The sequence below is a fragment of the Anabas testudineus genome, chromosome 24 (genome assembly GCF_900324465.2).
Source record: "Anabas testudineus chromosome 24, fAnaTes1.2, whole genome shotgun sequence".
Lineage (NCBI taxonomy): Eukaryota > Metazoa > Chordata > Actinopteri > Anabantiformes > Anabantidae > Anabas > Anabas testudineus.
Genome location: NC_046632.1, coordinates 8,434,110 through 8,462,103, shown reverse-complemented (window position 1 = coordinate 8,462,103; position 27,994 = coordinate 8,434,110). Strand labels below are relative to the sequence as shown.

The 27,994-nt window shown below is 42.5% G+C and overlaps 1 protein-coding gene across 1 annotated transcript; it reads left to right on the top strand.

The window, feature by feature from the left end:
• Positions 1–309: 309 nt before the first annotated feature.
• Positions 310–27,862, top strand: itsn2a (intersectin 2a). The gene is made up of 38 exons (XM_026341046.1): positions 310–386; positions 4,897–4,968; positions 8,475–8,567; positions 8,674–8,737; positions 9,175–9,350; positions 9,581–9,802; positions 10,917–11,010; positions 12,408–12,550; positions 12,795–12,858; positions 14,177–14,314; positions 14,400–14,506; positions 14,602–14,864; positions 14,937–15,086; positions 15,173–15,313; positions 15,404–15,491; positions 15,575–15,714; positions 17,111–17,250; positions 17,408–17,828; positions 18,006–18,175; positions 18,387–18,447; positions 19,289–19,521; positions 19,618–19,658; positions 19,803–19,969; positions 20,293–20,326; positions 20,445–20,566; positions 21,252–21,348; positions 21,637–21,828; positions 24,556–24,677; positions 24,792–24,898; positions 25,053–25,236; positions 25,355–25,453; positions 25,571–25,738; positions 25,872–26,084; positions 26,232–26,353; positions 26,430–26,512; positions 26,816–26,899; positions 27,010–27,183; positions 27,368–27,862. The coding sequence occupies exons 2-38, from the start codon at positions 4,962–4,964 to the stop codon at positions 27,517–27,519; spliced, it is 5,076 nt and encodes a 1,691-aa protein (XP_026196831.1). The 5' UTR covers positions 310–386; positions 4,897–4,961; the 3' UTR covers positions 27,520–27,862.
• The last annotated feature ends 132 nt before the right edge of the window (positions 27,863–27,994 follow it).

Genomic DNA, 27,994 nt, shown 5'->3' with positions numbered 1-27,994 from the left:
ATAAGAGAAGAGGAAATGATGCAAAGTCTGTGCAACAGATTTCTATGATTAGAAATGCGTGCGCAACTTTTACTTTAGTTCTTTCAAGTACTTATGTGCATCTTAGAAATTGTGGGGGAGACAATAGAAATAATGGGCAAAATACCAAAGTTTTATTAAATAGCGTTTTGTATGTTTTCGACACACTGTATTTGATTTTTTAATAAATAATAAGCATAAATCCCTTTTATTTTGACAGATTTACCCGGAAGTCCCATGTGTAGTCATGGGTGGAGACGCCCATTTCCAGTCCACACCCGCCCCGACTGCCGGATCGGTTCCTCCCTCCTGAGCAGCCAGATTGCCAGCCTGGATGTCGGATCAGCACCGGTAATCGACCGCAACAGGTAAATGAGCAGAAACCTTTATTACGCTTAACAAGACGGAACAAATGTAACAGATAGTGGGAGCTGTCGCAGCTGACCTTTATCCTAATCTCATCACTGGGAGGTAAGTGCGATGTCCTGCTTTATTCATTGAAACAGAAAAGGCGAGGCAGTGCAGCGGATCATCACTGGTTCCTCCAGCTGCTGGAGATCTGCTCGTTTTATTTTTATTTATTTATTTATTTAAATGATGATGTTCATTTCTGAACCCTGCAGCCTAACACTGGGTGATAGCCTATTGTTTGAGCTTTGGATGGAGAAAACACCCTATGTGGCTGCAAAATAAGATGTGCAATATTTATCTTTATTTTCAGTGTGTGTAAATGCAAATGTAACAAATGCCCCCAACTTAGTGTAGTAGCTGCATTCAAAGAGAAAATGTATGATAAGTGACCAAAGCTGTGGCTGTGGGCTGCAGATTCCCTGCAAGACAGTGCATCGGTTTGGCAGCACCAAGTGTCTTGAATGCATGATGACAGATGAGGGAAATATTTCCCTTGGCAATTTTGTAGCAGATTATCAATGGTCTGGTAACAGCAACCATCTCCTAACACTGCACACAGGGCCAACATGCAGAGACCCTTTCTGTTGTTGTTTGTTTCATGCCAGAAGAAATCATTCCACAGATTATTCACTTTTTACATTTTTATTTTATTTATTTATTTACTTTTTACTTTATTTATTTATTCATGGGCTAGAAAATGGCCAGAAAATGTAGTCCACAGATTTGGGAAGTCTACAGATGTGGCTATCTTTATCATGAACATAAATAAATAAATAAGTATGATATTTCTGGAAGTCATGGGGCTCTGGAGATTGTCTGTGATAGCCTTGCTCATACAGCACACAGTGTCCTTAACATACATTTTTTCACATGTGGCTTATTAGGAGTATTGGATATATACAGATATATATATACACGTAGAGGGTTACTTAAAGTTCGATCTGTTCAAGGTTTAGAAAATAATTGCGCAAGCGTGGCCTCGTCCGTGAAGCCCGTCATGTGTGTTTATTTTCCTGCTGTCCTCCGCTTTAAAGCATGTGACGTGGAAAAGCGTTATCAGGCGTTTAGTTTGTTTTGCACCGGTGCAGTTTCCCACTCCTGTATGAGATGAGTGGTACAAATTTAGCAGTTTGTGTTTGCTCGTGTTCATTCCACTGCAGTGTGGACTCCAATTATAAAGATTGCTTAGTGTGTGTGTGTTTGAGGATGTGTGTGTGTATCCCGCTGCTCTCGGTGAAAACAGAAAGAAGAGATTTTATTTGCTGAAGAGGCAAAGTCCGTTTAAAGTGCACTTCCTACGACATCTTGGCCCATCCCAGCAGAGGTACTCTTACAAATCCACCTGCCAATAAACAAAGTTACAATTACACGAAACACACACGGATGGACGTTCAGGGTGCACAGTCATGTGACAGTTACAGCACTATTAATGTCAATACCTCCTTCAAGAGTTAAAAAGAAAAGAAAGAAGCTGTATTATTGCCCCAGTGAGTTGAGCTACAAATATATCACAGAGTTCATTTAAGAATGATTATTTCTTGTGGAACCATCCCTGATTTTCACCTGCACTACAACAGGGGAAGGCCTGTGGATTTCTTTGCATCTGTGCTCCTCTGTGCTCTTGAATTAGCAAAAAATACAAGAGCACACACACACACTCTCACACACGCTCTCACACACACATGCACACACACAGGCTTCTTTCTTCTCCGGGCTCGGCAGGGCTTCCTGGGCTGTGTCTGTAAGAACAGGGTCCCTCTCTGTGTGGAGGAGTGTGTGTCAGACACGCTCATGCGCACAGGCCGCAGCATTGATACGTATATCCGACCGGTCCTGCGCGGTGCACACAGGTGTCAATCAACATGCAGGGCAGAGTCAAAGGTTTGTTGATTCATTTTCTCACCGAGTGCAGTGGCGCAGCAAACCGCTGGCCCTTAGAGTGACCCACACGGCTCCCCAAATCAAAAACTTTGAAAGTGCTACATGTAGCATTCCTCAACATCAAGGCGTATCAGGGGGTGGAAGGATGTGTGGGATACTCCGCTTTGGCTGCCGACATTGAAACACAGACCTACATGAGAGGTTGACTCTCTAGTGTTATTGTGCATAATATCTGTGCAGATGATGTTCAGAATCTGACAGAATCCAGCTGACGTGACTTGGAAGCGGCATTTAAATCGTCACTGTGAGCCGCCCATACTGTGAGATCACATGTTTCTATGACATAAGTGTCCAATCAACAGGGGCTGAGCTACAAGATAAACCCCAGGATGTTTAGGAATCGCACGCTAATTTCGCGAAATGCCTAAATGCCTTGTTGTGAGCCTCTGAAGGTGCAGGGAGTGTTGATGTAGAGGGTGTCCTCTGCGCCTTCTGTTGACTCTGTGTTGTTTTATCCTGGATATGTCCTGTTTGAACAAAGAAGGCTCTCTAACATAGCCAATAGGAGATATCATCTTGTTATGGAAACCACACAAACCTCGGGGTGCGAAAGTGTTTGTCTATGAGGGTGGATGAGAGTCTGCTAAATACCGTCATCCAGTGTTTGCATAAGGGAGTGAAGCTGCACATACATACACACATGTTCTCAGTATGGACGCCACACACTTGAAACGTGAGAAAAGCTTTCATATATCACAGATTAAGTTACACATACAGCTTCATTTGAGCTCCTAAGAAGCAAAGTTTTCTTTATTCTTTAATAATTTATGCATTGTACATAATAACATCTCAAATTACACCAGCTAACAAAAATAACTTCTTGTACAGAGCATAACTGCAAGTTTCAAACTAGCCATTATAGTTACTAACAACTGCACACAGAAAACTATTTGAAGACTAGCCAGTGATTAGTTATAATAACATCATTGTTACCTGGTATTTTCACATTTTCAAGAAGCTACTTTTCTTAATGAATTTGGGGTTTTGGACTTCGAATGCACTGTTTCTTGTTGCTGTGTGTTATTTTCTTGCTCATTTTGTTTGTGAGACTGCTCCCACGCACTATAGCACATATATTCAAGTGCACGCAGAGGCATACACCGCTGCATGCGGTTCATTGCTCTTAAGTAATTGGCAGTGTCGGCATGTGCAGAGAATGATTTATACTACAACAACCACGTCAACCCTCCAGGAATTCACACAAAAAGAGGTATGACCAGTGATGGAGCAGTAATGTAACAAGGGAAGAAGGAGAGGAAGGGGTGACAGAAATTGGTCAGGGTGTCATCTGAGGGAGTTTGTATGTTTAAGTAAGTCATGGACAACATAAAGCAGAGCTGAAATTGTAAAAAAAAAGAGGAGAAAATTAAATTGGGGAAGGAATGATTTGATGGAAGAAGGAATCAAAGATGAGGAGAAACTTGCTCATTGGCTATGGGAGGAAAGTGAAAAGAGAGGAAAGATGGTACCTCAGTAAATAAGTGTAAATTTTCAATTTGAACGGATAGCAAGCATGAGTGATCAAGAACATGAGGGGTATATTGCCAGAGCAATTGAACTGAAAAATAATCGAGCAGCTTTAGCAAAGCGAAGGAAGAAGATTAATAGAATGAGAAATTAAAGGGGCGGGAAACGATGGAGTAGACGTGGAACCACAACATCGGAGGATTGTTTATGTCCATGCACATAGGACTCATAGTCTAACATAAAAGCATTATGTGCGTGGGCCTATCTATGTATGTGATGTAGATAAATAAAATAAACATTTTATTTTCTTGATCATAAATGCCAATGGTAACTAATTATTTTGGCGCTCATATTTTATACCCTTAATAAATATTCCTAATAAGACAAATATTTAGATTCTTTATAAGACAACTATTTGTATTTCTAGTGTAGATATAATACACGTTAGATAAATATTTGATGAAACAAATTTATGTCCGTTAAAAAACAAATATAAATATTATTAACAAGCCAAAAACATCAATATTTCTAGAGAGAAATATTTTACCAACAAGGCAAATTCGTAAATAGACAAAATGTATAGCACTACTCAGACATACAGTACGTTATATCCCTAAAATTATAATATTCATATTCCTATAACCTGTATTTATATTTCTAATAAAAGATTAAACTAAATGGTACTTGGTCCTTGCATATAAGTGCAGGTATAAAGATATACAGAAGCTCCAAAAGACTGCAGGCTTTAGCCGCCATCTGTGATTTGAGAGCAGACAACAGTGAACGCAGCCTTCCCCCCCAGACCACCATCATTTCTCCCTCCTCTGTATCATCCCTCTACTGTCTATCTTCCCTCACTCTCTCTGTCTTTCTCTGTATTTTTGTCTCCCTGTCTGTCTTCTATTGTTAGCAGATGATGATTTTTTTTTTCTTGTCACTCTTCTTTATTGATTTATTCAAACACACATTCTTGCGTTTCTCGCTCTGTGACACACACAAACAATCACACTCATATCTTCCCCTCTCTCTCTCTCTCTCTCTCTCTCTCTCTCTCTGCAGATGTCTGAGAGCTAGCCAGCTGAGAAGAGGACTTCCCTCTCTGCCCGTGCTCTCCACCTGCAGCCATGAATGGTAAGAACACTTTGTCATTGCCTTATAGGTGTGTGTGCTCTTATATTTCGTCCAGAAAGGCAAATTTGCACTCAAAAAAGAGTTGGAGAGGGCTGAAAATGAATTTAACAGCAAAAAAAGAGAGCCAGAGCTTACCAATGAACAGCTAAATAGATTTTCTTATGTTTGAACTCCTTGAGTGTGATTGCTTGTGTGTATTGAGAAACCCGATATTGAGTTTGTAGGATATTGTTCCTGCACTGAAGGTTCAGAGTAACTGAACCCATCTTTGAGCCCACAATATTTCTACAGGGCTATAGGGTTATTTCATCAAAAAAATCCAGCAAAGAGGGACTTAAGATAATGACTTTTAATTAATTTTATGCAAATCATGAGCTGATTGGGTGCATGTTTTTGTGTGTGGGGACAGTCTCGGTTTCTCAGTCTTAAAGGCGATGCATTCATTTTTCTTTGGTGTAGACAAAACTGCTCACTACGTAGTGTGTGTGTGTGCTAATCCTCTTGTCTGTAGCCTTTGATCACGGAACAGTAGTTGCTGCGCCTAGAGGGCCGCCATGAGAAATAGCTCAGAGAAAGTGTGTATGTTTTGTGTGTGTCCACATGACTAATTCTGCAGTTTAACAAACAGCAAAAGCCCCCACTACTACACCCTGAGCTGTAATCCCATCCAGCAGAGAGACACTGCGAGAAAGAGACACAACATCAGTATGTGACGAGTTTCTCCATGGAAAGTCTGGAAGGCTGAGCTCTTTGTGATATTGCACTCGTTAACCCAGTGAATCTGCAATGAGGTGATTTTAAAGTCGTTAGTCTGCACTCCTGGAGAAGGAGAGGAGTCTGTGCTCGTTTAAAGGGCAGCTATACGAAGTGTCAACTTGTCCTCAGGTGAAGCGAGTGATGTACAAATAGTTACGAAAGCAGGGATGGGGTTTCCCCAGAAGACAAGTGCTGAGTGTCTGGAGGTTTGGCTGAAGCGTCTTGGGCGTGCTGCACAGCACGGAGACTGAAGTGAAACCACACAAGGCAGTGTCTCTGTGTACACCTGGTCTGAGCCAGGCTAGAATAATTGTCTCCGGGCTTTAGTATTGTACAGACGTGAGAGAGATATTGACCTTCTCATCAAATCCTTGGCATAAAAGCAATAAAGTGTTTGTTTTTTTTTTCCCAAAATGTCAACAAGTTTACCAGTTGAACCAATTTAAATACGTCAGAAATGTAAATATCACACAGCCACACTGACTCTTAAATGGGATAAGTTCAAGGCCAGTTAGCAGTAAAGTGATTTTGCAAGCAGACTTTTACTTCTAGATATAATTACAGTACAGTAATGAGCAATATTCAGTTTCCTATTCTCACCAGGTTTGTTGTGATGCGTCTTGTTTTGCTTCGATTTCGCCCTTATCTGCTACACATTCAGACGTTTGGCATGTTTTTGTCTGGTCTCACTCTGAGTGACGATATGACAAGTGTCAGGCCACAGAAGATTTCTGCGCAAGGAGCTTTGCAATGTCCCACTTACTCAAAGAGCATCCAGTCCTCGCTGACACACACGCCGAATGTACTGACGGGCCTGTGTATGTGGCCATGCTTGCTACATGTCCCAGTGGCACTGTGCTAAATATGGCCTCTCTTTCTCACTTACAAAAAGCTTCTAAATGAGGTCTGTCAAAGCCAATGAGACAATGTGAAGAATACTCACATTTTGGCGCGAGATTAATTACATTCTCCTTTTTGTGCCTGCGTTTTGCTGACACTGCCGAAAGTAGGTCGGCACTGTGAGCTACCAACGTTGGCTTTGTCAGGGAAAAAGCACATACCTGAACAGGTGCTGCTGTGGTGGCTGAGGGCAGAGTGAGTTTGTTTTTGACACTGGAAACCAGCTCAAGGCTGCAGCGTTCGCTCCTGAACAAACCATTTTCAGCTCCCAGGAAAAAGCCGTCAGGTTTTGATCATATCTGCTCATGCAGTACATGTAAAGCAAATTTCAGTGCCTTACAGTGGCAACAAAACATAAATGTTCTATGATCAAGTGAGGTCAATGTTCTCTGTTACTCTACATGCACACTAGTCCAGCGGTCTGCTGTCATTCCTCGTGGATGTACATGTAATATATCTGTGTGCGGTCAACGGGAGCTGGTGGATTGTTTGGGTTAGCACTGGGGAGGAAGTTCCATCATGGGCAGAGTGGTATTTCCTGAGGCTGGTGGATAAATTACAGCCTGCATACCAGGTCTATACAAGCATATAGAACAACCCAAAGAATCATATATTCGCTGCGAATCGTATTAAAACCATCATACTGCAATTCTGTTCTTGTTCTAGTTATAGGAATATTTTGCATCTGCTCACCCTACTCTCCCCTGACAGACCTGACATGAAGTCACTGTAGCTTCTTGTGTAAGCCTTGTTCCTCTTTGGTTAATATGTGGAAATGCACCTCATCACCTTTATTTTTATGTCGCATTTCTGCAACAGCACTCTTAAATATTCAAGGCATGGCCTCCAATTAGATTGTTTTGACAGAAATGTTTCATCATATGTTTTCATAGCACGACATTTAATCAATGATAAGCTATTGATGGACTAATTCTCAACAAACAGAGCTAACCCAAAGCAATTGTTGTGCAAGGTCAGTGTAAACATTTTTTTTAACAGGTTTGCATCACTGTGATCACCACATCGCCACATTTCTAGTTCATTATCTGTCTCCCTATCTACATCTCTGTTGTTTAGTTACTGCCACATGGACAGGCCCATCTGTGCATTATGTCCACACAGTCAATCATTTATTTATAAAAGAGGCTTCAGAGCTGTGATATTATGCAAGAGCTCTGTCAGAAAAAGTTCTCAATAGGCCTGAATGTTAATGTTGATTTTGCAAATTCTTGTATGATTTATTGATATATCTTTCACCCCACTCTATTAAAGGAATCTTGTGAAATTGAGTAAGAAGTGGGTTTCATACCTCATCACGCAGCACGTTTGATTTTATATTTAATTCATGGCCAACCCTGAACTTACCTTGAGAAATGCAAGAGTGGAACAGAGTGGAGGGAAAAAAAAAAGCTGACGGGACATTTTTATACATTAATCATTGTCTGGAGTTTGTTAAGAGTGCTCTCATTTGAGGGGAAGATCTCGTTTGGAATGGAAATTATGCAGACATTGTAGGTGGTAAGGTAAAAAAGACACTGCACTGACTTCAGTATTAGCATTTTTGCTTTAGGCACATTAAATGTGTTGCAGAAATTGTGTGCGTTACCAGATGGTGGTTGAAAATAGTTGGGATTTCTTATTTCATATTGATCATTTTTCTCCCTTATCCATTGTATTGTTATATTCATGAAAGTTTGTATTATGACGGCACCAGTAACTGTTGACATGTTGTATTATTACAGTATTTTGCTGTGGGTGTGTGGAATGTGAATGGAGAAGGAGAAACATGCTCTTACACTCCTGTTTGATTGTGAATTTAAAGCATTTTAAAGCATTTTGGTTTTGCCCAGGTGGAGCCAGTGTGTGGGCCATCACTCCAGAGGAGAGAGGGAAACACGACAAGCAGTTTGACAGCCTCTGTCCTGTCCTTGGCTATGTCTCAGGTAGGTTGTCGACATTAGAAACAGGCTAAATGCTTGATTATGGACACTGTCTTGTGTCACCAGTGAGCCATCTTTATTGAACCCTCGTTATTTATTCGATGTGCAGGAGAACAAGCGAGGAAATTCTTCCTGCAGTCCGGCCTGCCTGCTTCTGTCCTGGCTGAGATCTGGTAAGTAACAACGACAACACATTGAACGAGTCTTTGTCCTCAATGATGCAAAATTTTAGCTTCAGCAAATGGGTCAGTCAGTCCAAGGTTTGTTTTTAGTCGCAGTTTGTTTGGTATTCTCAGCCTGCTTTGAACTTCCTGTTGAGCACTCACTTCCTTCACAGCCAGCCCCTCCTAGTAAACGGCGTGTGTGTGTGAGATGGTGAGAAAGTGTGTGTGTGTGTGTGATATTTGCAATAAACAGTGTGTGTGTGTGTGTGTTTTGCTGTTTGTGTGGACCAAACTGCAGGAATTCAGTCCCACTAGAGGTTTGTCCCCCGTGTGACTCTCAGCTTTTCTTATTGTCTTAACAAAGACAAAGCAATACTTGGAATGCGCACTTTGCTTTGACCAAATCATGTCGTACGTCAGATCAGTCTTTTCCTTCCCTCCTGTAGGAACCTTGCTGACATGGACAGCGATGGGAAGATGGACAGAGTGGAGTTCTCCATCGCTATGAAGCTCATTAAGCTCAAGCTTCAGGGGCGAAATTTACCCTCAACCCTGCCAATGATCATGAAGCAGCCTCCTGTGTCCAATTCTGCTTCAACACTCGCTTCATCGGCACGGTTTGGTAAATCCACTGGATAGTTTTAAAATTACCACTGTTTCACTCTGTCCCTTATAACATAATGAGTGTTATTTTGTCAGATAGAAAGGAGTTTTGTTTCAAAATGGGTTAATTGACATACAGTAATTTCTGGGTTTTCCCTTTTTCACAATAAAAGTAACCCACTTTTTAATGTTTATGTTCGTCTGTCTCTTGAACCCGTTCATGTTCATCTGTGTGTTTCCTCCTTATAGGAATGGGTTCTATGCCAAACTTGTCAATTGGTCTGTCATCCATGTCAGCTATGTCAGGCATTCCCATCCTAACACCCATCCTGGCTAACCCTCCCATGCCCTCTGTGCAACCCTTGGTGCCAACGCCAATGACTCTGCCCCTTATCACCAACCTGGGAAACTCTGGACTCCCCAACGGCAATCTCAACCTCCTCACCTCACCACTCGTTCCCAATAACACAGGTTGGTTCTGCAGTAGAACCATTCGGATTTTCATCCAGGGCAAATAAACATATATTGTCAACATATTTAACTTGACACTTGGTCAAAATGCTTTTTAAGGACACAACATGTGATAAAAATAACCTACACAGAATTGTGCTAGTGCAAACATTATCTGTTATGTTACCATGAATGCATATAAAGTATAAATTAATCATAATAATACCTAAAGCCTTGGCAATAAAATGTATTACATTTCTCAGCCATAAAAACCAAACCATAAAACTGAACCTGAACAAAATCTTGAGCTCGACTGCTCTTTTTGGCAGGTATTTCGTACAATTCTTTACTACTTTAAGAAATTTCTTATATTTTAATGATGCAACTATTAATAAAATGGCTCGTGCAATGTGATCAGTGGCAGTTAATCAGGTCCTGAGCTTCAGTGGTACAGTAAAGTAGCATGGATTACAAATCCATGACCATAACAGGTGCTGGCGTTCAGTAAGAACTGCTTTTCATCACCAAACAGATGAGTCACTACAGTCTTTACTGCAGTTTTTGTACCTATTAGATCAAAGACAGTCAGTGTCAGGTGTGGATGTGCATATGTACCGTTTTTTTCTGTCTTTTTCTTTTAACTCACTCTGTTCTCTTCATCTTTCACCTTCTCCATCTGTCCCTTGGCTGCTTTCTTTAATCTCACTATGTTCAAGTTAAAATCTGGGCTGTGAAATGAGAAGTCTAATGAGAGTGAATGTGAATTATGTTGTTACCTCTGTCCTCAACCACCTTCTCTCTTCGTATGAAAATATTAGTGCCACAGTTCTGCAGACAAACCCTCTTGGTGCAGGGTTGCAGACAACTGCGATGCCTTTGTTTTTAGCCAAATGTCAATAACCTTGCTGCTGGTGTTCTGTGTGCTGTGACTGTAAAGTACAGTATGAGGAGATAAGATTAGACATGTTCAAGGGCAACTGCACTCTGTATGTGAGCGGTTGTGTAAGAAACCCATGTGCACAATGTATGTGCATGCATGCACGAAGGTATTCACATTTATTTTTCACATGTATTTTTTGCGCAGCCACTTATAGTTCACTAGTCTACTTGTACTAACTGCCTCTAACTGTTTCAGCGCTCCCTCTCTCTGGCTTTTCCTCACCTATGGTGTTTTCTCCATCCACTGGCATGTCAAAGGCCAACTCTCTCTTGGACCTTGGATCAAGCAGGTGAGACCCACAATATGAATAAATGTATGCTGCATTGATTAACTGTGTTATACTAATGGCATAGAGAAATTAGTTTCAATTTCCTCCATCATTACAAAATCTAATAGAGGTTAGAAAAAAAATGGAATCAAGCATGTTTAGTATTTTAAATGGACCGTTTTTTTTTGTTAGGGAAGGGTAACACACTGCCAAACCAACCTATTTAATGCTTTTGAAGAAGCAGAGTTTGAAGGGAAGGGTTTGGGATGAGAATGCACAGGCAGAGATTAAGCACATAGATAACAGGGAGAACAGGAAGGCCGTGTTGAAATAAAATCTTCTGGTTGGAAACAATAGGAAGTGGGTTGTTTAGAGGCATAAACATTAGGGAAAGAATTTTAGGAAGAGTTCACTGTTAATGTGGAGTTGCCCTTTTTATTATCCAAACAAATTAGTGGATCCATCTCTTTGGTCAAGACTATGAGAGATGTAAGTCCTATGTTGATATCTTTTATTAGCCTATTTTAAAAACCCATGGAAATATGAGAGTGTTGTAATTTTCCGTTTATGTCAGTCAAACCTTTCTTCTTGTTGCACATAATGTTTGCCTGGAAAACTTATACTGGTGGAGCATAATTAGGAGCGAACAATAAACTGGTTTTGGACCGTTTTGGTGACAGCTAGATTCCCTGTAAAACACAACTGTAGTATCTTATATCATCTATCCTTCGCATGGTGTTTTGTGTCGTTTGGGAACAGTAAAAGAGTAGTATCTGATTTCATTGTTTTCAATGGCCCAGTTGGTCATACAAGAAGTCCTGACCTCAGGTGCACAGAAGCTGGTAAGAAAAGTGTCAACATGGACACCTGTGAGCCTGTGAGTCGCTTTTTCATTCTAGTTCCAGCTATTACAGCCTCTAAATTTATACTGGACGCATTGTTCTTACCTGTTTTTGTTTCGAGACACATCACGAGTTTTATTATGGTGGGTTTTTACTGCACCACTCCACATCCACAGTCATATGCACACACACACAGGGAAAAAGCCCCCAGGACAAAGGGAGGATCACTCTGCATTTCCCATTGTCTCCCTGAAGCCTCTTCCTGTATTTCTGAGGAGTGTTCCACCCAGCTATTCCTGCAGATGCATTGTTTATAATAAAAACAGAGGCTGATTAGCATAGCCGGGAAGTACTGTATCTGACAGTCATTGTCTATGTGGTCGTTTGCACCAGCTTCCTCTGCAGCTAATTAAGAGCTGAGAAATAACACCGGGGAGTCTCGGAGCAATTAGTGGTTTTAAGTCGTGGTTTGAATGCAAGGGAGAAAAGGGATACTGACCACATCATATTATTGTGTCATTTCCCTTTAGATGATATCCTGGCATGCTGACATGTCTCTCTGTTCTCTGCTCATAGTTCAAATTCCTCCTCGACCACGTCGTTGGCCAGTAACTCTCCCAAGACGGGTGTAAGTGACTGGGCAGTCCCACAGGCCTCCAGACTCAAGTACCGTCAGCAGTTCAACACGCTGGACAAGCTCATGAGTGGCTACTTGTCAGGTGCCTCGCTCTCTCTCGCACACACACACACACGCACACACACACACACACACACACTCTCTTCAAACTAAATCAACATCAGCTCCTCTGGCCTGCTTGACTGCTCACAAGTGATCTTGTTTGAAAGTGCACTCTGGGTCAGTTTTCCCTTTCCACACATGCACTCACACACTCTTTCACTCTCAAACCTACTTGACAGAACTTGGCACATAAACATTATTTCTGATGTACATTTTATTCCCAGGACCTCAGGTTAGGAACGCACTGATGGCATCAAATCTAACTCAGACTCAGCTAGCTACCATCTGGTGAGTGCAACGTGTATGTGTGTGTTGTGTGTTTACCCAGCTGGAAACCACTCCTCTGCTGTGTGCCTTTTTAAATTCATAAAAGTGAGGAAATGACATTAGCCTGCACTAATCAGTGTAATGCAAAACTGGTCACTTGTGCTGACAACCCACTGATGGTGAGCAATAGGCAGCGCCTCTCCCCTCAGTGCTGCATGGAACATTTTTATCTTTCAGCTCATTGTCTTTGAGCCAGAAGCCTTTAATAAACCTAGTGTACAGTGCCTGCTCACCACTAACAGCACATAGAGAAAATAAATATCTAGCTGCTGAAAAGTTGCCAGATATTTCCCTCAAAAGACCAAAACAGAGCCAAGAGAAGAGTGAATGCTGGACTTATTTAATCTGTGTACCATTCATTCATTCGTTTTTCAATTTAAAATGAAAAATCAAAAAACGGGAAAAAAAACACGCTTTTTTTTTTTTTTTTTGTTTCCAAAACCAAAATGAAAAACACGCATGAGGGTTTGTTTTCCAAGTTCCTATTCTGTGCTCGAATCAAAACGGGAAAAAAACAGATAACAGGCACTCATATTCCATTTTCATTTCTTCATTGGGAATTAGACGCGTCCACGCAAAAGACCAGACTGGCACAGCACAGGAGGAGCAAAACCTCAGGACCTGAATCAGCTGTGTACCTTCATCTAAAGGACAAAGGACTTTCTTTCGAGGACAATGATGTCCACATATTGGACAGAGAATACAAGTGGTTTGAGAGAGGTGTGGAGGAAGCCTTGCATGAGCCTTGCTATTTATTATGCTGCCCTTTCATCGATTCCCTGAAAATTCACAGAGCCCAATTCACACTTGCACCAGGTGGGCCTCACCTTACGACTGTAGGGGGTAAGAGGGGTTGGCAGGGGTGTGACTATTACATGCTTTCACAACCTCCCCTTCTATTGTTTCACCTAACAAGCCTATTCAGGCCAGGGGTGAAGTGGGACCAAACCTGGAGCATACATATCTGGGCTCTAACCAGCTATCTTCAGACTGAAGAAGCTACTTGGATGAGTAGTGAAACATTTCGACATGACAAGAAGGAAGTCCAATTGTCATGACTCCACTTCCAGATAACAATCCAATCCGTTTTTTCATTTTGGTTTTGGAAATAAAAGTAAAAAAAAACATGGGTATTTTTGTTTTTCGTTTTATTTGTCAAGTTTATAAAATCACATCTGTTCTTATCTAGGAGAAAATAACCAACTGTTTGCTAAGTTGTTGGTCCCATTACTATATGAGGAAACAATCTGTCATTCTTTACTTGGTTATTTGTACATAGGACCCTAGCAGATGTGGATAAGGACGGCCAGCTGCGAGCTGATGAGTTCATTTTGGCAATGCATCTGGTGGACATGGCTAAAACTGGTCGCCCTCTACCACTCACACTGCCTCAAGACCTGGTACCTCCCTCTCTCAGGTAACAAACATAAACATATGTTGACAAAACTACAGTCTCATCTCTTTTCGTGTTTGTTTGTTTGTTTATGTATTTATTTTCGCAGAGGAGGAACAAAGTCCAGTGAGCTTGTTAATGGAACAGGACCCTACATAACACCCTGTGTAATAGACACACCAGAGATAGAGCCTGTACAAAAGACCAAGAGCAGCGGTATGGCATGTTCTGCACACTGTGTGTTTAGTTAGTGAGTGTGTTAGTGACTCTTTCATCTTTCCCTGTCATAACTCTCTCCCTCCTCTTCTCAGTGTCCTTTGAGGATAAGCTTAAGGAGAACTTTGCACGAGGCAGCGCCGAACTGGAAAAACGGCGATTGGCCTTAGAAGATCAGCAGAGGAAAGAAAGGGAGAGGAGAGAGAGGGAGGAGAGAGAGGCCCAGGAAAGGAGGGAGAGGGAAGCCAGGGAGCAGGAGAACCGGAGGAGGCTGGAGGAGGAGAGGCGACTGGAGAGGCAGAGAGAGATGGAGAGACAACGGGAGGAGGAGAGGCTCAGGGAGCTGGAGAGGAAGGAGGTGAGTGGAAGAAGTTATGAGACGCTCTGTATTAAACTACTGTGTCTGGACCATATTTCTTCATATTTTTAGGCTGCAAAGCAGGAGATGGAGCGGCAACGGAGGGAGGAGTGGGAAAGAGGGAAGAAAGAGGAGCTGGGCCGGAGGAGAGAGGGGGAGCAGGAAGAGATCTCTCGACTTAGGGCCAAAAAGAAGAGTCTAGAGTTAGAGTTGGAGGCTGTGGTAAGACCACACGCACACTCACGCACCTACAAGCTTCTAATGATAATGAAAGATTGGGAACACGCTGGCATCATCTGGTCTCCCAGGGCAACAAGCACAAGCAGATCTCAGACCGTCTCCGTGACGCCCAGAGCAAGAGGCGGATTCAGAAGGCAGAGGTGGAGCTCATTAATCAGAAGAGGGATGCACGCATCGCGGAGATCAACACGCTGCAGATCCAGTTTGAGGTTAAACAAAATGTCTGTCTTATGAAACCTTGTGCATCAAATTATTCCAAAAAAGATGTGTTATGATCTGATCCTCTGTGTTTTACACAGGAGTGGCAGAGGAAGCTCTCCCAGCTGGTCCCTGAACAGCAGAGGTTGACAGACAAGCTGCGAAACATCGGCCTCAACAAACTCTCCAGTGGGTGACGTACACCGCCCACCGCCAATGATGATTCATTGAATTCTCTAACTTGGTTTTGACATTTGATTTTTGCCTCTCAGCGGTCAGTTTGTCTACACTCAACAAGAGTGTGGCAGAGAAAGGTGTGAACTGTCGGAGGCTGAAGGACCAGCTTGACACTCTGGAAAGGGAAACGACAGATAAACTGGCTCAGATGGAGCAGTACAACAAGGAGCTTAAGGTCAGTGAGAGCAATTCAGGCTTCGGGCCACTGTAGAGTTCTTCAAACGACATATTGTAGAAAAACTTGGATGTAGTGAGGCGAAGAGGAAATTTAGAAATTGGCTCTTTAGACCATGAAGAAGTGATATTTCATAAGTAATAGATCAGAAGCATCAATATTACAAACCAGAAGCCGATTGCTGTTTGTTTTTACTGTTTCGCTTTTAGGATGCACTTTTACTGGAATAGTACAAAAACTGAATGTTGCTGTGAAGTCTCGTTCAACTGGTCACTGTAACTTTAGAGTTTTACCCCTCAGGCAAAGAAAACCCCATCACCCAGCTATTATTGCACACACACAGACTCGGGTATACACATTCACCGGCTGATATTACAGCAGCAGTGAAGAATGATGTCATGCCCCCTTCACTACTTGTCTGATCTGAGACTAATATTTGCTGCATGTATCAGTCAGCTCTTCCTCTTTTGCTCTGTTTTGATTTCTTAACTGCTTCACTGTTTAACCCCTGTGTTTCTCTTCTTTCTCTCTTTCCTCTGCCACTACTGGAACATCTTTCTTATTTCTTTGTATTCTTATTTCCCATGTCTTCCCTCTCTTTCCTAACCCCTTTTTCCTCTTTTATCCCGTTCCTTATCACTATTTATTCTATTTTACTTCCACTCTCTGTCCACCCTTCTCTCCCTCTCTCCATCATCGCACTGTGCTTCTTTCGTAGCTTGGGGATATGGATGACTGTGTTCTGCGGGGCCTTCTGTCTCTGCTGGCCTGCCTCAGCCAGCTCTTTCTTCTCATCAAGGTTATCCTTCTTCTTCTCTGTCTCTCTCTCTCCGCAGCCCCGACTGTGTAGTCCTCTTCATCCAGCCTTTTGATGATTTGCTTTCTTCAAGTTCTTGTTTTCCATTAAGTCACACTCTTCCAATCTTTTATTCATTTTCATTGTGTGATGATTCAATTCGGTCCTGAATTCTTGCTTACTTTGCTTTTGGACTCATTATTACATGGAGCTCTGCATTAATACCATGCCTTTCATTGTTTTGTCTCCATGGAATTTATTCTAGTGTTTGTTTTCTGTGTAAACAGGATGCACCCTGAGGGTAAAACACACACAGAAGGCTTAACCTGCAAACATATCTCAGTTTATGCATACATGTACATGTACATAAAAATATATATTTACATATCTGCATGTTTCTGTGAATGGCTGCTAGCTTGTGATTAGTGTAACATGTTGGAATGATTGTTACTGCACTGTTATCATTTCTCAACAGTAACTTGTTGATTAATAGTAATTTCAAATACAGCATATCACCTGGAGATGAGTGATTATGACGATTGTTGCATTATTTTGCTATCTGATGCATGTGTCTTTATTTCTCTCTGACAACTGCATCAGGAGCTTAGGGAGAAGCAAGTGAGACAGCAGGCTGTGCTGGACGACCTGTATAGAGTCAAAGAGGAGAAAATGAGAGAGCTGCAGAGACACAGGGAGGAGGAGAGAGAAAGGAGGAGGAGGGAGGAAGAGGAGGCAGTCAGGTGAGTCTGAGGGAACATGTCACTTTGTCTTTGTTTGCAGTGGTGCATGCAGCAGAATATTTCCAATGACCCATTACTTGTTTCTCTGGATTCTTGGGGGTATCTGTGTGAATGGCTTGATTTGTGAACACTGAAGGTGTGTATTTATTTCCCCTAGACGGGCAAAGCTAGAGCAAGAGAGGAGAGACCAAGAGCAGAAGGAAAAGGAGAAGAGGGAAAGGGAAGAAGAGGAGGCCCGACAGAGGAGACTGCTGGAAGAGCAGAGGGCTAGACAGAGGGAGGAGGAGGAGAGGGAGGCACAGGCTCGCCTTCGAGCCGCTCAGGAGAAAGCACAAGAGGAGGAGAGAAGAAGGAGAGAGGAGGAGGAGGAAGGAAAGAGAAAGAGGGAGGAGGAGGAAGAGAGGAAACGGAAGCAGGAGGAGGAAGAGAGGAGGAGGAAAGAAGAACAGGAAAGAGGAGGACAGCAGCCAGCGCTGGTGGCTCAGCGATCATCTAAGCTGACTGCTTACAGAGCTCTGTACTCGTTCGTTGCCCGCAACGCAGATGAGCTGAGTATAGATGCAGGCTGCCTTATAGAGGTACAAGACACACACTCACACTATAAGCACACTGCTGATGTTTCACTCACTCACTCACATCTGTTCACTGATATTGTTCACATTTAACCCTTGGATATATAATTGGGCTGTAACAGTAATTATCATCACCTTGGTATTTCTGTTTGATGTGATTAAAGTGCATTTTCCATGATGCAGGTGGATGAGCAGACCGTCGGTGAGCCTGGCTGGCTGTGTGGGAGTTACCGTGGAAACAGGGGCTGGTTCCCCCACAGTTACGCAGAGAAGTGTCCTACCTCCTCCACCACTGACGCTGCCCCTCCTTCACCTGGAAGAACGTCCTGCGTGCCACCACCGCTTCACGCTGGGTAAAGTAACATAGGAGGACGAGGATGAGACATTTTCTGTGTGATATTTCAGTTCTGCTCTAAAGATGGCAGCGGAGTTTGAGTCTTCCTGCTGTCTGCTAGTCAGTAACAGTCACATGGAGCGGTGGACTGTATGCCACTGAACTGTTAGGTTGTTTTTGTTTGTCTGTAAGCTTCCTCCCTAATGGTCTGTCCCTCCTGTTTTACCCAGAGTCCCAGATGGGGAGGCCGTGGGTGACAACACCACTCCCGCCCAATCAGATGCCTCACAGGTAAGGAGAAGAGTACTGTTTACTTTCAACTCCAGGTCTGACTGAATTATCTTTAAAAAAAAAAAAAAAAAACCTCAGTGACCTACTTCAGCAGCAAAATTGAAATTGTGTTTTGTTGCTGTGTCAGTTCAAAGATTAGCATTCATTTTCTAGAAGAAGAAGAAGCAATGTTTTATTCAGGAGCAACATGGGACTTATCTGTTTTTGGAGTTTCTGTGTTGTGCTGTGTTGTCAGGCATCAAATAGAGGAAATAAATGTCTGGTGGCACAGTAGCGTCTAGCTCAAATCACCACGGTGGCAATTAGTTTGTTTAGCAGTATTTGCCATGTTTACCATCTTAGCACGGTGTGTCCCATATAGGAAGTGTCACTGGCTTTGTAGGTTTTTGCACATAAACCAAAGGTGTTGAATGAAAACTTTAGCAGACTTGTTGCAAATGATTATAGATTGGATTCCTGTTGATGCAGTGTTAACCTGCCTTTATGTATCTGAGCTGTAAACTGGCTTTGGCGGCGAAGGAACTGGGTCTGACTGGTGTGCTCGGTGTTGATGATACACGGCTGTGTATTTATAGCCCCTCTCTGTTGGGAGTTTCTCTCTCTCTCTCTGCTTCTCTGTGGGTCAAACAGACATTTACAGATCTCCATCTCCCAGTAGAAAACATCAGTGTTAGTAGGTCTGGCGTTTGTAGGTTACGTCTCCTGGTCTACAAGTGTCAAGTGTGATGGCTTTTTCACAACAGCAATATTGTAAGGGTGTCCATATGGGAATGAGGAGCCTAGAGAATGATCATTCGTGACTGAAGTGAAACCGTTTTGCTCTTCTACTCTCCCTCCTCAGTCCTCACTGCCTCTGCTGGCTCGTGCTGTCTCCTCGTGGTCAGCCACCTCAGAAACTCACCTCAATCTTTCCCCCGGTGTGGGCGATGTCACCTCTGTGCTGCTGAGCTTCTCGCAGGGCGACATCATCAGCGTGCTGCAGCAGAGGGACGACTGGTGGCTGGGACAGCTCAACGGGACACAGGGATGGTTTCCCAAAAGCTATGTCACTTTGGAGACAGGCGGCAATGCGGAGTACGAAGACACACAAGATCAGACACACACGTTGCTTTAATGTCAAATTGGAGTTTAACGTAATTCTGACACGACTATACGTTGCTTTTATTCTAGTGTGGAGGCATTTGACTCAGCTGACTCTCTTCAGCTGGAGGGTAGGTATAGTTTATCTATACTATTTGTTAAAATACATTTAATTACATTTTTAAAAAGAGCTCTGTGAAAACCAGAGTCAAGGTTGAATAACACGATCGAGGCTCGATATTAATGCACCTCGTGCTCTATCCTATCCTAACCAGAGTATGTGGCCTTGTACACGTATGAGAGCCCAGAAGTAGGGGACCTGACATTTGTTGAGGGAGATGTTGTCATGGTGACGGAGAGAGAAGGGGAGTGGTGGCGAGGATGTATAGGAGACCAAGTAGGGGTGTTCCCGTCCAACTATGTCCGACCTGTTGAACCAGAGGTGAGTAATGTGGATTTTTTTTTTTAATAACTAAGAAAAACACTGTAGAATTGTGTTTGTATTTTAAGTGATCTTGCAAAAATCAAGCAGATTATTGATTAACTAATCATCTTGACAAAAGAAATGTAATGTATACTTATATTCTTTATTATAGACTTTTTATTATTTGATGTGCCATTCTACAATAAAACAGATAAATGTGTATTAATCTTTTCTAGCAGCCATAACATTAAATATGTGTTAATATTAAATACATATTTAGGTCATTTAGACATTTATTGCTATATTAAGTATGATTTTGCCTGCCCCCTTTATTAATTCAGGTGTCAAAACCTGGAGGTCCATCCAAGAAACCAGGTAAACATGAGCACAGCCACTCACATACAAACACACACAGTCCATCAATTGACTCTAACTCTATTATTCTCCTGACATCATCTAAAATCCTCCTCAGCTGTGTGTGTTTGGTCAACAGAGATCGCCCAGGCCGTCACCGCCACTGTCGCCCCGACGATGCATCAGCTGTGTCTGTCTCCTGGGCAACTGATCGTGTTGCTGGCCAAGAACTCCACCGGCTGGTGGCTTGGGGAACTGCAGGTCGGTCATCACAGATGTGACGATATTAGTCCCGCTGTATAATAAGTCTTCAAAATTCACAGCATATTCACAGTGGGAGATATTAAAATGTGCATAGTGAAGGTGTTTTCTACGTCTGTTGTAAATAAAAGGGTTTCTCTTACCACTCAAATACTGCTGTTTCTGCATTTGTATGATGATGACTTCTCAGATCAGTGGCGAAGTAGACAGGTGTAATAACAGGGCTGTCTATAAGGTCATACTTCTAGAGCAGCGAAAGGTCAATCCATACAGCCCTTTTTGTCCTCCTGCCCCAGCGGTAGCTCTGGTTCACTGAATGGTCACATTAATGAGACAGCCGATCAAGTTAGCAGCAAGGCAGACCAGACAAAATTTAAAAAGCATTATTTGCTGGTACCACATCTTTGCCAAACTGCCAAATATCATCAGCAGTCGCTATGGTGATGTTTGTAAAGCTTGGTCAAGCAGGCTGAGACCTAGAAATGCAATCTGTCAGTCATTGTGCAGACCTGAAGCTAAGCTTTGGGTGGATTTATGAAGGCAGTGAAGCCTCATTGCAGTATGGACTGTTTGCGCTGCTGAGTTTGTGGAGGTTCTGCTCTACATAAAATCAATTCATCAGTCCAGAATTCACATGAAACCAACAGTAGATTGATTTACTCTCGCCGGCTCTTTTCCCCTCCAGGCTCGAGGTAAGAAGCGTCAGAGAGGCTGGTTTCATTCCTCTCACGTCAAGCTCCTGGGTCCCTCCAGCAACATATCCTCTCCCTCCCCGCTGCCAGGTGACGGCTGCCACGCCATGAACACAACATCCTGTTCGTGATGAGTCAGCTGAATCTGTTGTTGTCTTACATAGTTGATCTGGTTTATATATTTATTTTGGAATTTCACCGCAGGTGTTGAACTAGTTAGACGAGTAAAGGGGGAAAAATAGAGAGATAGAAGTCTCTCATGTGAATTAGATTCATGGCTGAAAATAGTCTGCTCATGTAGAAACTCAATAACTCAACATTTATTGAGAACATGAAATGTCAGGGCCTTTAATAACACGATTGTCCCCGATGCCTCAGTGTGCCAGGTCATTGCGATGTATGACTACTCGGCTGCCAATCGGGATGAGCTGAGCTTCTCCAAAGGTCAGTTAATCAACATCCTGGACAAGACCAACCCTGACTGGTGGAAAGGAGAAGCCAATGGGGTCACAGGCCTGTTGCCCACCAATTACGTCAAAATGACCACAGAATCAGACCCCAGCCAGCAATGTAAGTAACCCGAAGGGTTGATTTTTTTTTTTCTGCATTTGCACTGCTGATCTTTTAACACGTTGCTCAGTGGGAGATCATTTTTCTGTTGTGCAATTTGACAGGAAAATCAATAACTCACACATGCTGCTAGAATTATTGGTGGGGAAAAATACACTGTTGGCACAGTATAAGAAAACTGTTGTATCAGATGTCAGAACTAATTTCCCACTTACTGAAAAGTCCTATTGGTTGACTTGACTCCAGGTACAGTTGAATCCTTGTCCATGTCAGAGCATGGAGAGAGTGACGGTAAGCTTAAAACAGTTGGTTTCTGTCAATCACTGAAGGATCATTGGTTAACTTCAACCCATTACACTTCTTAAAGGGCTCAATCCACTGGATATTTTAAAATCACAAACAATATAAAGTGAAATAAATGTAAAATGTCCTCTGATCCAAGCAAGCAAAAAATGGATTGGGCCTTTTAAGTACCCCTGTACTGACTGCACCAATAGTTTAAAATCATTTGAAGAAATCGTTTGACACTTTATGTGCTTTCACGTCAAGAGATCATTGAGAAGATTGATACTCCTTTCGCAGATGCATGCAAATGTTTGCGTGGTTAAATTATTAAAAAGGTATTAAATAGACCGCACTGAGAGTTGTATCAATCTGGAACTGCACAATCGAAGATAAGTCTCAAATGAAACATGCACATTTTGTCATCCTAATCAGTCATTCAGAAATTGATGCTACATTTTCACTGGGAAATAACGATTTGTTTGTCCAACGTCTCTATTAGTGTCTTTCACATTACGCTGATCACTGCTGTGGTGGGAAGGGTGTGATTCTCCTCATGTACATTCACCGCCCTCGTTCACACACAGCTTGTCGGAAAAGTTGATGTTTGCGCACATTCGTGCATATTTCCTAGCAGGAAGTGTGTGTTTGAATTAGTATTCACGGCGTGTGTGTTGTCCTCACGGCAGCAGATCTGTGTTAACAGGAGTGAACACGGAGGACGTTTAATTAGGAGGAACTCAACACAAAAAGCGATGAAATTTTAATTCTAATGATGTTCTGAGTCATACACACACACACACACACACACACACACACACACACACACAAGGTCTGTGCTTCATCAGGGGAAAGAAAACGTAAGAAATGATCATCATGCTTCAGCTGATATGATTAGTAATAACATTTACATTTCCAGAAATACATTATTAATGCATCTGCATGTAAGAATCCAGCATTAATATTAAAACTATATTAATGTCTGCTGTCTCTCGTCTCTCCTCCATCTCACTCACCTCCCCCCTCCCGCTTCTCCACTTCATCTGTTTTTTGTTTCTTTCCTCTATAGGACAGTAATGCTGGCTTACTTCTCTCCTCCTCCTCTTCCTCTCCTTCTTCCTCGTCCTCCTCCTCTTCTATTTCACCCCCTTCTGTCTGAGCCAATCCGATTTGCCCTGTCGCAACAGGAGGCCCAGCCGCCAGCAAGAACAGCCCAGCTCTGCGCTGTCCCCCCCCACTCGTTCAGGACTGTGGTGTTCTGCTGTCCTCTGTTGATCTGTCGACCCCTCTTTTTTCTATTTTTTTTATTTATTGTCCTCTTTTTCCCGGCTCTTCTTTAAAATGTTTGCTTCTGTCTTTTTTCCTACTAGGCATTAATTTCTCGCCCTAATCTCACTCGCTCTCTCCTCGCCTGTGTTTCCCCTTGAACGTTTCTTTAATTAACTGATTAACCAAGGGAGTGAGGCAGAGGCAGCTAGACACAAGTTTTAGAGACTTTTGTGCCTCTGATACGAAGGCATGAAAAGTGTAGTTTTTCTAAAGATAAATGGAAATATGGATCATAAGAGTTTGGTTACAGAGCATAAGAAAACATTATGTAAATGCCATTGGACGGAAGTCATTTAGTTTTTCTAAATTAAGGCTATGAATCATATATATCCATATGACAGAGTTTTTTAACAGGGTCGCTCATTCTTGCACTAACAACATTAAAACTTGCCAAAATGGACCAATGTGAAGACTCACTGTTGCTTAAATCACCAGTAACCTTGACTTGCTGCCTGCTAACGCATTGCTCGGGTTAAAACGAATTGATTGTGATTTTATCCACTTCCTTATGCACTCCACTCTTCCATTTATTAATGTTTCGAATGGAGACTCATCCTGTACTGAACTGTGATATCACCAGCAAAAAAAAAAAAAAAGCAAAAAAAAAAGCAAGATATTAACTATCTAGCGTAGATTCGGATAAAAACACACTGCTGACTATTACTGTACATCCAAGTTATGCCAAGTTTGATCTTCAAAGACTTGAACCACCCACAGAGTCTTCCACTGCTCTTTCACTTATGTATCGGCTACGTTATTCATCCACATCTATGCAATCATTTGGATTAAGCGCTCCACCGTGAAAAGGTGCTTTATTTTTCTTTAACTCAGCATCCTTGGTAGCAGTGTTGTTAGCGTGAGCATAGCTTGGTATGTTCCTTAAGTTCATGTACTGGAACTACGATGTGCCTCACTCTTGTCTGTGCGTTAAATGTAAATAAAGTATGATAGAACTATAATAAAGGGAGATTTTAACACAGCAAAGTGTGTATTGTTTCTCACCAGACAGGGATGACTGATTGACAGGAATGTGTTTGCCATGCACATGCCTGCGTGTGTGTTTGTGCATGCCTGCCTGCCTGCATGTGTGTTTGCATGCATGTGTGTGCACTGTAGGGTGTGCTGACCTGATGACACTGGACACCATGACCCCTCAGGAGAGGAAGAGGCAGGGTTACATCCACGAGCTCATCCAGACTGAGGAGACTTATGTGGAAGACCTGGAACTCGTACTAGAAGTATGGATGAGTACACACACCCAATATAACACCATATCACCAGTCTGTTGTCTGGACGTTGAAGCACTGACAATATTTCTATTATTTCTTTCCCTTTCTGTTCATGTGTCCCAGGTCTTCTACAAGCCAATGTCTGAGTCAGGCCGACTAACAGAAGTGGAGATGGGAATGATCTTTGTGAACTGGAGGGAGCTGATTATGTGCAACACCAAACTACTTAAGTAGGCACTTAATCTATTCTGTGTTCTGCACTTCTGAAATGAATGTATTTTATGTCAAAGGAACAAACTCTGCAGTGAATTTACCTTAACTATTGAAATTTAAGGATTATACACAAACACAACCTGCTGCGTCATCTTTGTCTCTGTGCCCCAGGGCCCTACGCGTCCGTAAAAAGACAGGCGGGGAGAACATGCCGGTTCAGCTGATAGGAGACCTGTTGGCGTCGGAGCTCGCACACATGCAGCCGTACATCCGCTTCTGCTCCTGCCAGCTCAACGCTGCTGCTCTACTGCAGAGCAAGACCCACAACCAGCCCGACTTCAAAAACTTCCTCAAGGTATGGTTTGTGAACCCGTGTGCTACTGTGGAATCATGTAATGACGTAAAAATAGTTCAAACTGATTCTGAATGATGCAGTAAAATAGAAATCTTCATCTCTGGTTCCTCCTGAGCAGAAGATTGCCACTAACTACCGCTGTAAAGGAATGCCACTGTCCAGTTTCCTTCTCAAGCCCATGCAGAGGATCACTCGCTACCCGCTGCTCATAAAGAATGTATGTGGAAAACGTTCTCTCTGTGTCTGTGTACAATATTCAACACCCACCCGTCTCTTTTTACCTGAAATTCATTCATTTTGAATTTGACTGGATGTATTTCTTGCTGTTGGGCAGATTTTAGAGCACACCCAAGAGGGCCATGCAGACCGTGGGCCCCTGAGAGAAGCCCTAGAGCGAGCTGAAGAGCTGTGCTCTCAGGTCAACGAGGGCGTCAGGGAGAAGGAGAACTCAGACCGGCTGGAGTGGATACAGAGCCACGTCCAGTGTGAAGGATCCATAGAGGTAAACACACACACATAAGAGCAAAACCAAGCGTTTTTCTCTAAAGCGCTACTCTGTGCTTGTCTCTGTGTTTTCTTCCTTTCCTACATCTCTTCTCAGTGAAGCCTAACTTCCTTTCCCGTCTCTCATTCAGCACTTGGTCTTCAACTCGCTGACTAATTGCCTCGGGCCTCGCAAGCTGCTGCACAGCGGTCGGCTGTACAAAACCAAAAGCAGCAGGGAGCTGTGGACTTTCCTCTTCAACGATTTCCTCCTACTCACACACAGCGCCAAGCCGTTCTCCTCCTCAGGACCAGACAAGTTATTCAGCCCTAAGACCAGCATACAGCTGAAGATGTACAAAACTGTAAGAAGTTAGACAAAGGAACATAGTATGAATACCTTCATAGTGGTAAAATACTACATGCATTCATTATTTATGGAGCAATGGATAGGTGAACTCTGCTTGTAGGAGTCTGATATGTTAATTATTTACTTTAACTTCTTCTCCCAGCCTCTGTTTCTAAATGAAGTTTTGGTGAAAATGCCTCCTGACCCGTCCAGCGACGAGCCGCTCTTCCATGTGTCACACATCGATCGCGTCTACACCCTCAAAACTGAGACCCTGAACGAGAGGTAGGTATGCACGCATGCACATTAGCGATAACCTAACATAATGTCTGCTATATCCATATCTTTACTGTTTTGGTAGGGCAGTGTGGGTCCAGAAAATCAAGGCAGCATCTGAGCATTTCATAGAGACGGAGAAGAAAAAGAGAGAGAAGGCTTACCAAGGTAAATACAGTTATTCCTGGATTAAGTGAACTGGGTATGTGTGAGTGAGATTATTTTAGCACAGTTTGAAAAACCCTTCCGTGCTGTTCATACATCCACCTAGGACACAAAAAAGCTCCATGTTTCCATGTAATAATGGCACACTTCACTTTTAACATAGTATTTTGTTTACCTACCAAGTGGACAGACCCAGAATACCTATCGTATAACTGAGGAGGACTGAAAAAGCACATGCTTTATGTGTAATAATCTAAATAGAGCTTCTGTTTCAATAGAAAAAATGTGGTCTATGTTTGTTTTTAGCACGTTCCCTGAAGACTAGCGGCATCGGCCGACTGCTGGTAACTGTCACTGAAGCTCAGGAGCTCAAGGCCTGTAAGCCTAATGGTGAGTGGTGTCTTCTAACGGGATACAAATCTTTCAAATAATAACGACTAATAAACTTTATGTGGCTTGAACTGCTTTTTTATCTTAAAACCCAAATCATTTATGTCCAGGTAAAAGTAACCCGTACTGCGAGCTGACCATGGGGGCTCAGTGCTACACCTCTCGACCGATCAGCGACACTCTGAACCCCAAGTGGAACTTCAACTGTCAGTTCTTCATCAAAGACCTCTACCAGGACGTCCTGTGTATCACTGTGTTCGAGAAGGACCAGTTCTCACCAGATGGTCAGTGGATAAGAGAAACACAACACAGAGATATTCACTGCTTTTTATTTTCACTCATGCTAGATCCTCTACTTCCTCTAATCTCTACTTACATGTGCTCCAACGCATATTAAGCATTAGATATTTATGTTTGCACAGTACTGGATTTTTTTACTCGATAAAATAAGACTTTCTGACTCTTCAGATTTTCTGGGCCGCACTGAAGTCCCAGTTGCAACCATCAAGAAAGAGATGGAGAGCAAAGGTGCAACAAACCGCCGTCTGCTGCTGCATGAAGTCCCCACTGGAGAAGTTTGGGTCAAACTAGATCTTCAGCTTTATGAGCCGACCAGATGAGGAGAACACACGGCTAAACACTGCTTATAGTAATAAAGAGAAGACATTTTGCGTAAGGAGAAACACATTTAAAGAGGAGGAGACACTGCCAAAATGTAGAATGACAAACTGATGCTGTAGGGATGTACTGTGGAATATGAAATTCGTGCTACAAACAAATCAGCTAAAACACGACATTTAGCACAAACATGCCTTAATGTCTGATAGTCTGAAGATGTAATCTTAATATTTACACATTTGTAACAGTTTTACTCTTAATGGAGCTAATGCATCATTTGTTCATATAAATACATCTTTACATATCCTGTTGCCGCACATACTTGCGCATTTCTGCACAATGGAATGTCAAAGGTTGAACCAATGGCATTAATAAAATGTACATTCAGTAAAAAAATGTCTCTGTTGCTCTGTGTTTCCCTATTTTATCAGCACTTTTCTTACTGTGCTGAAGTTTAACAGCTATTAATATGGTGCC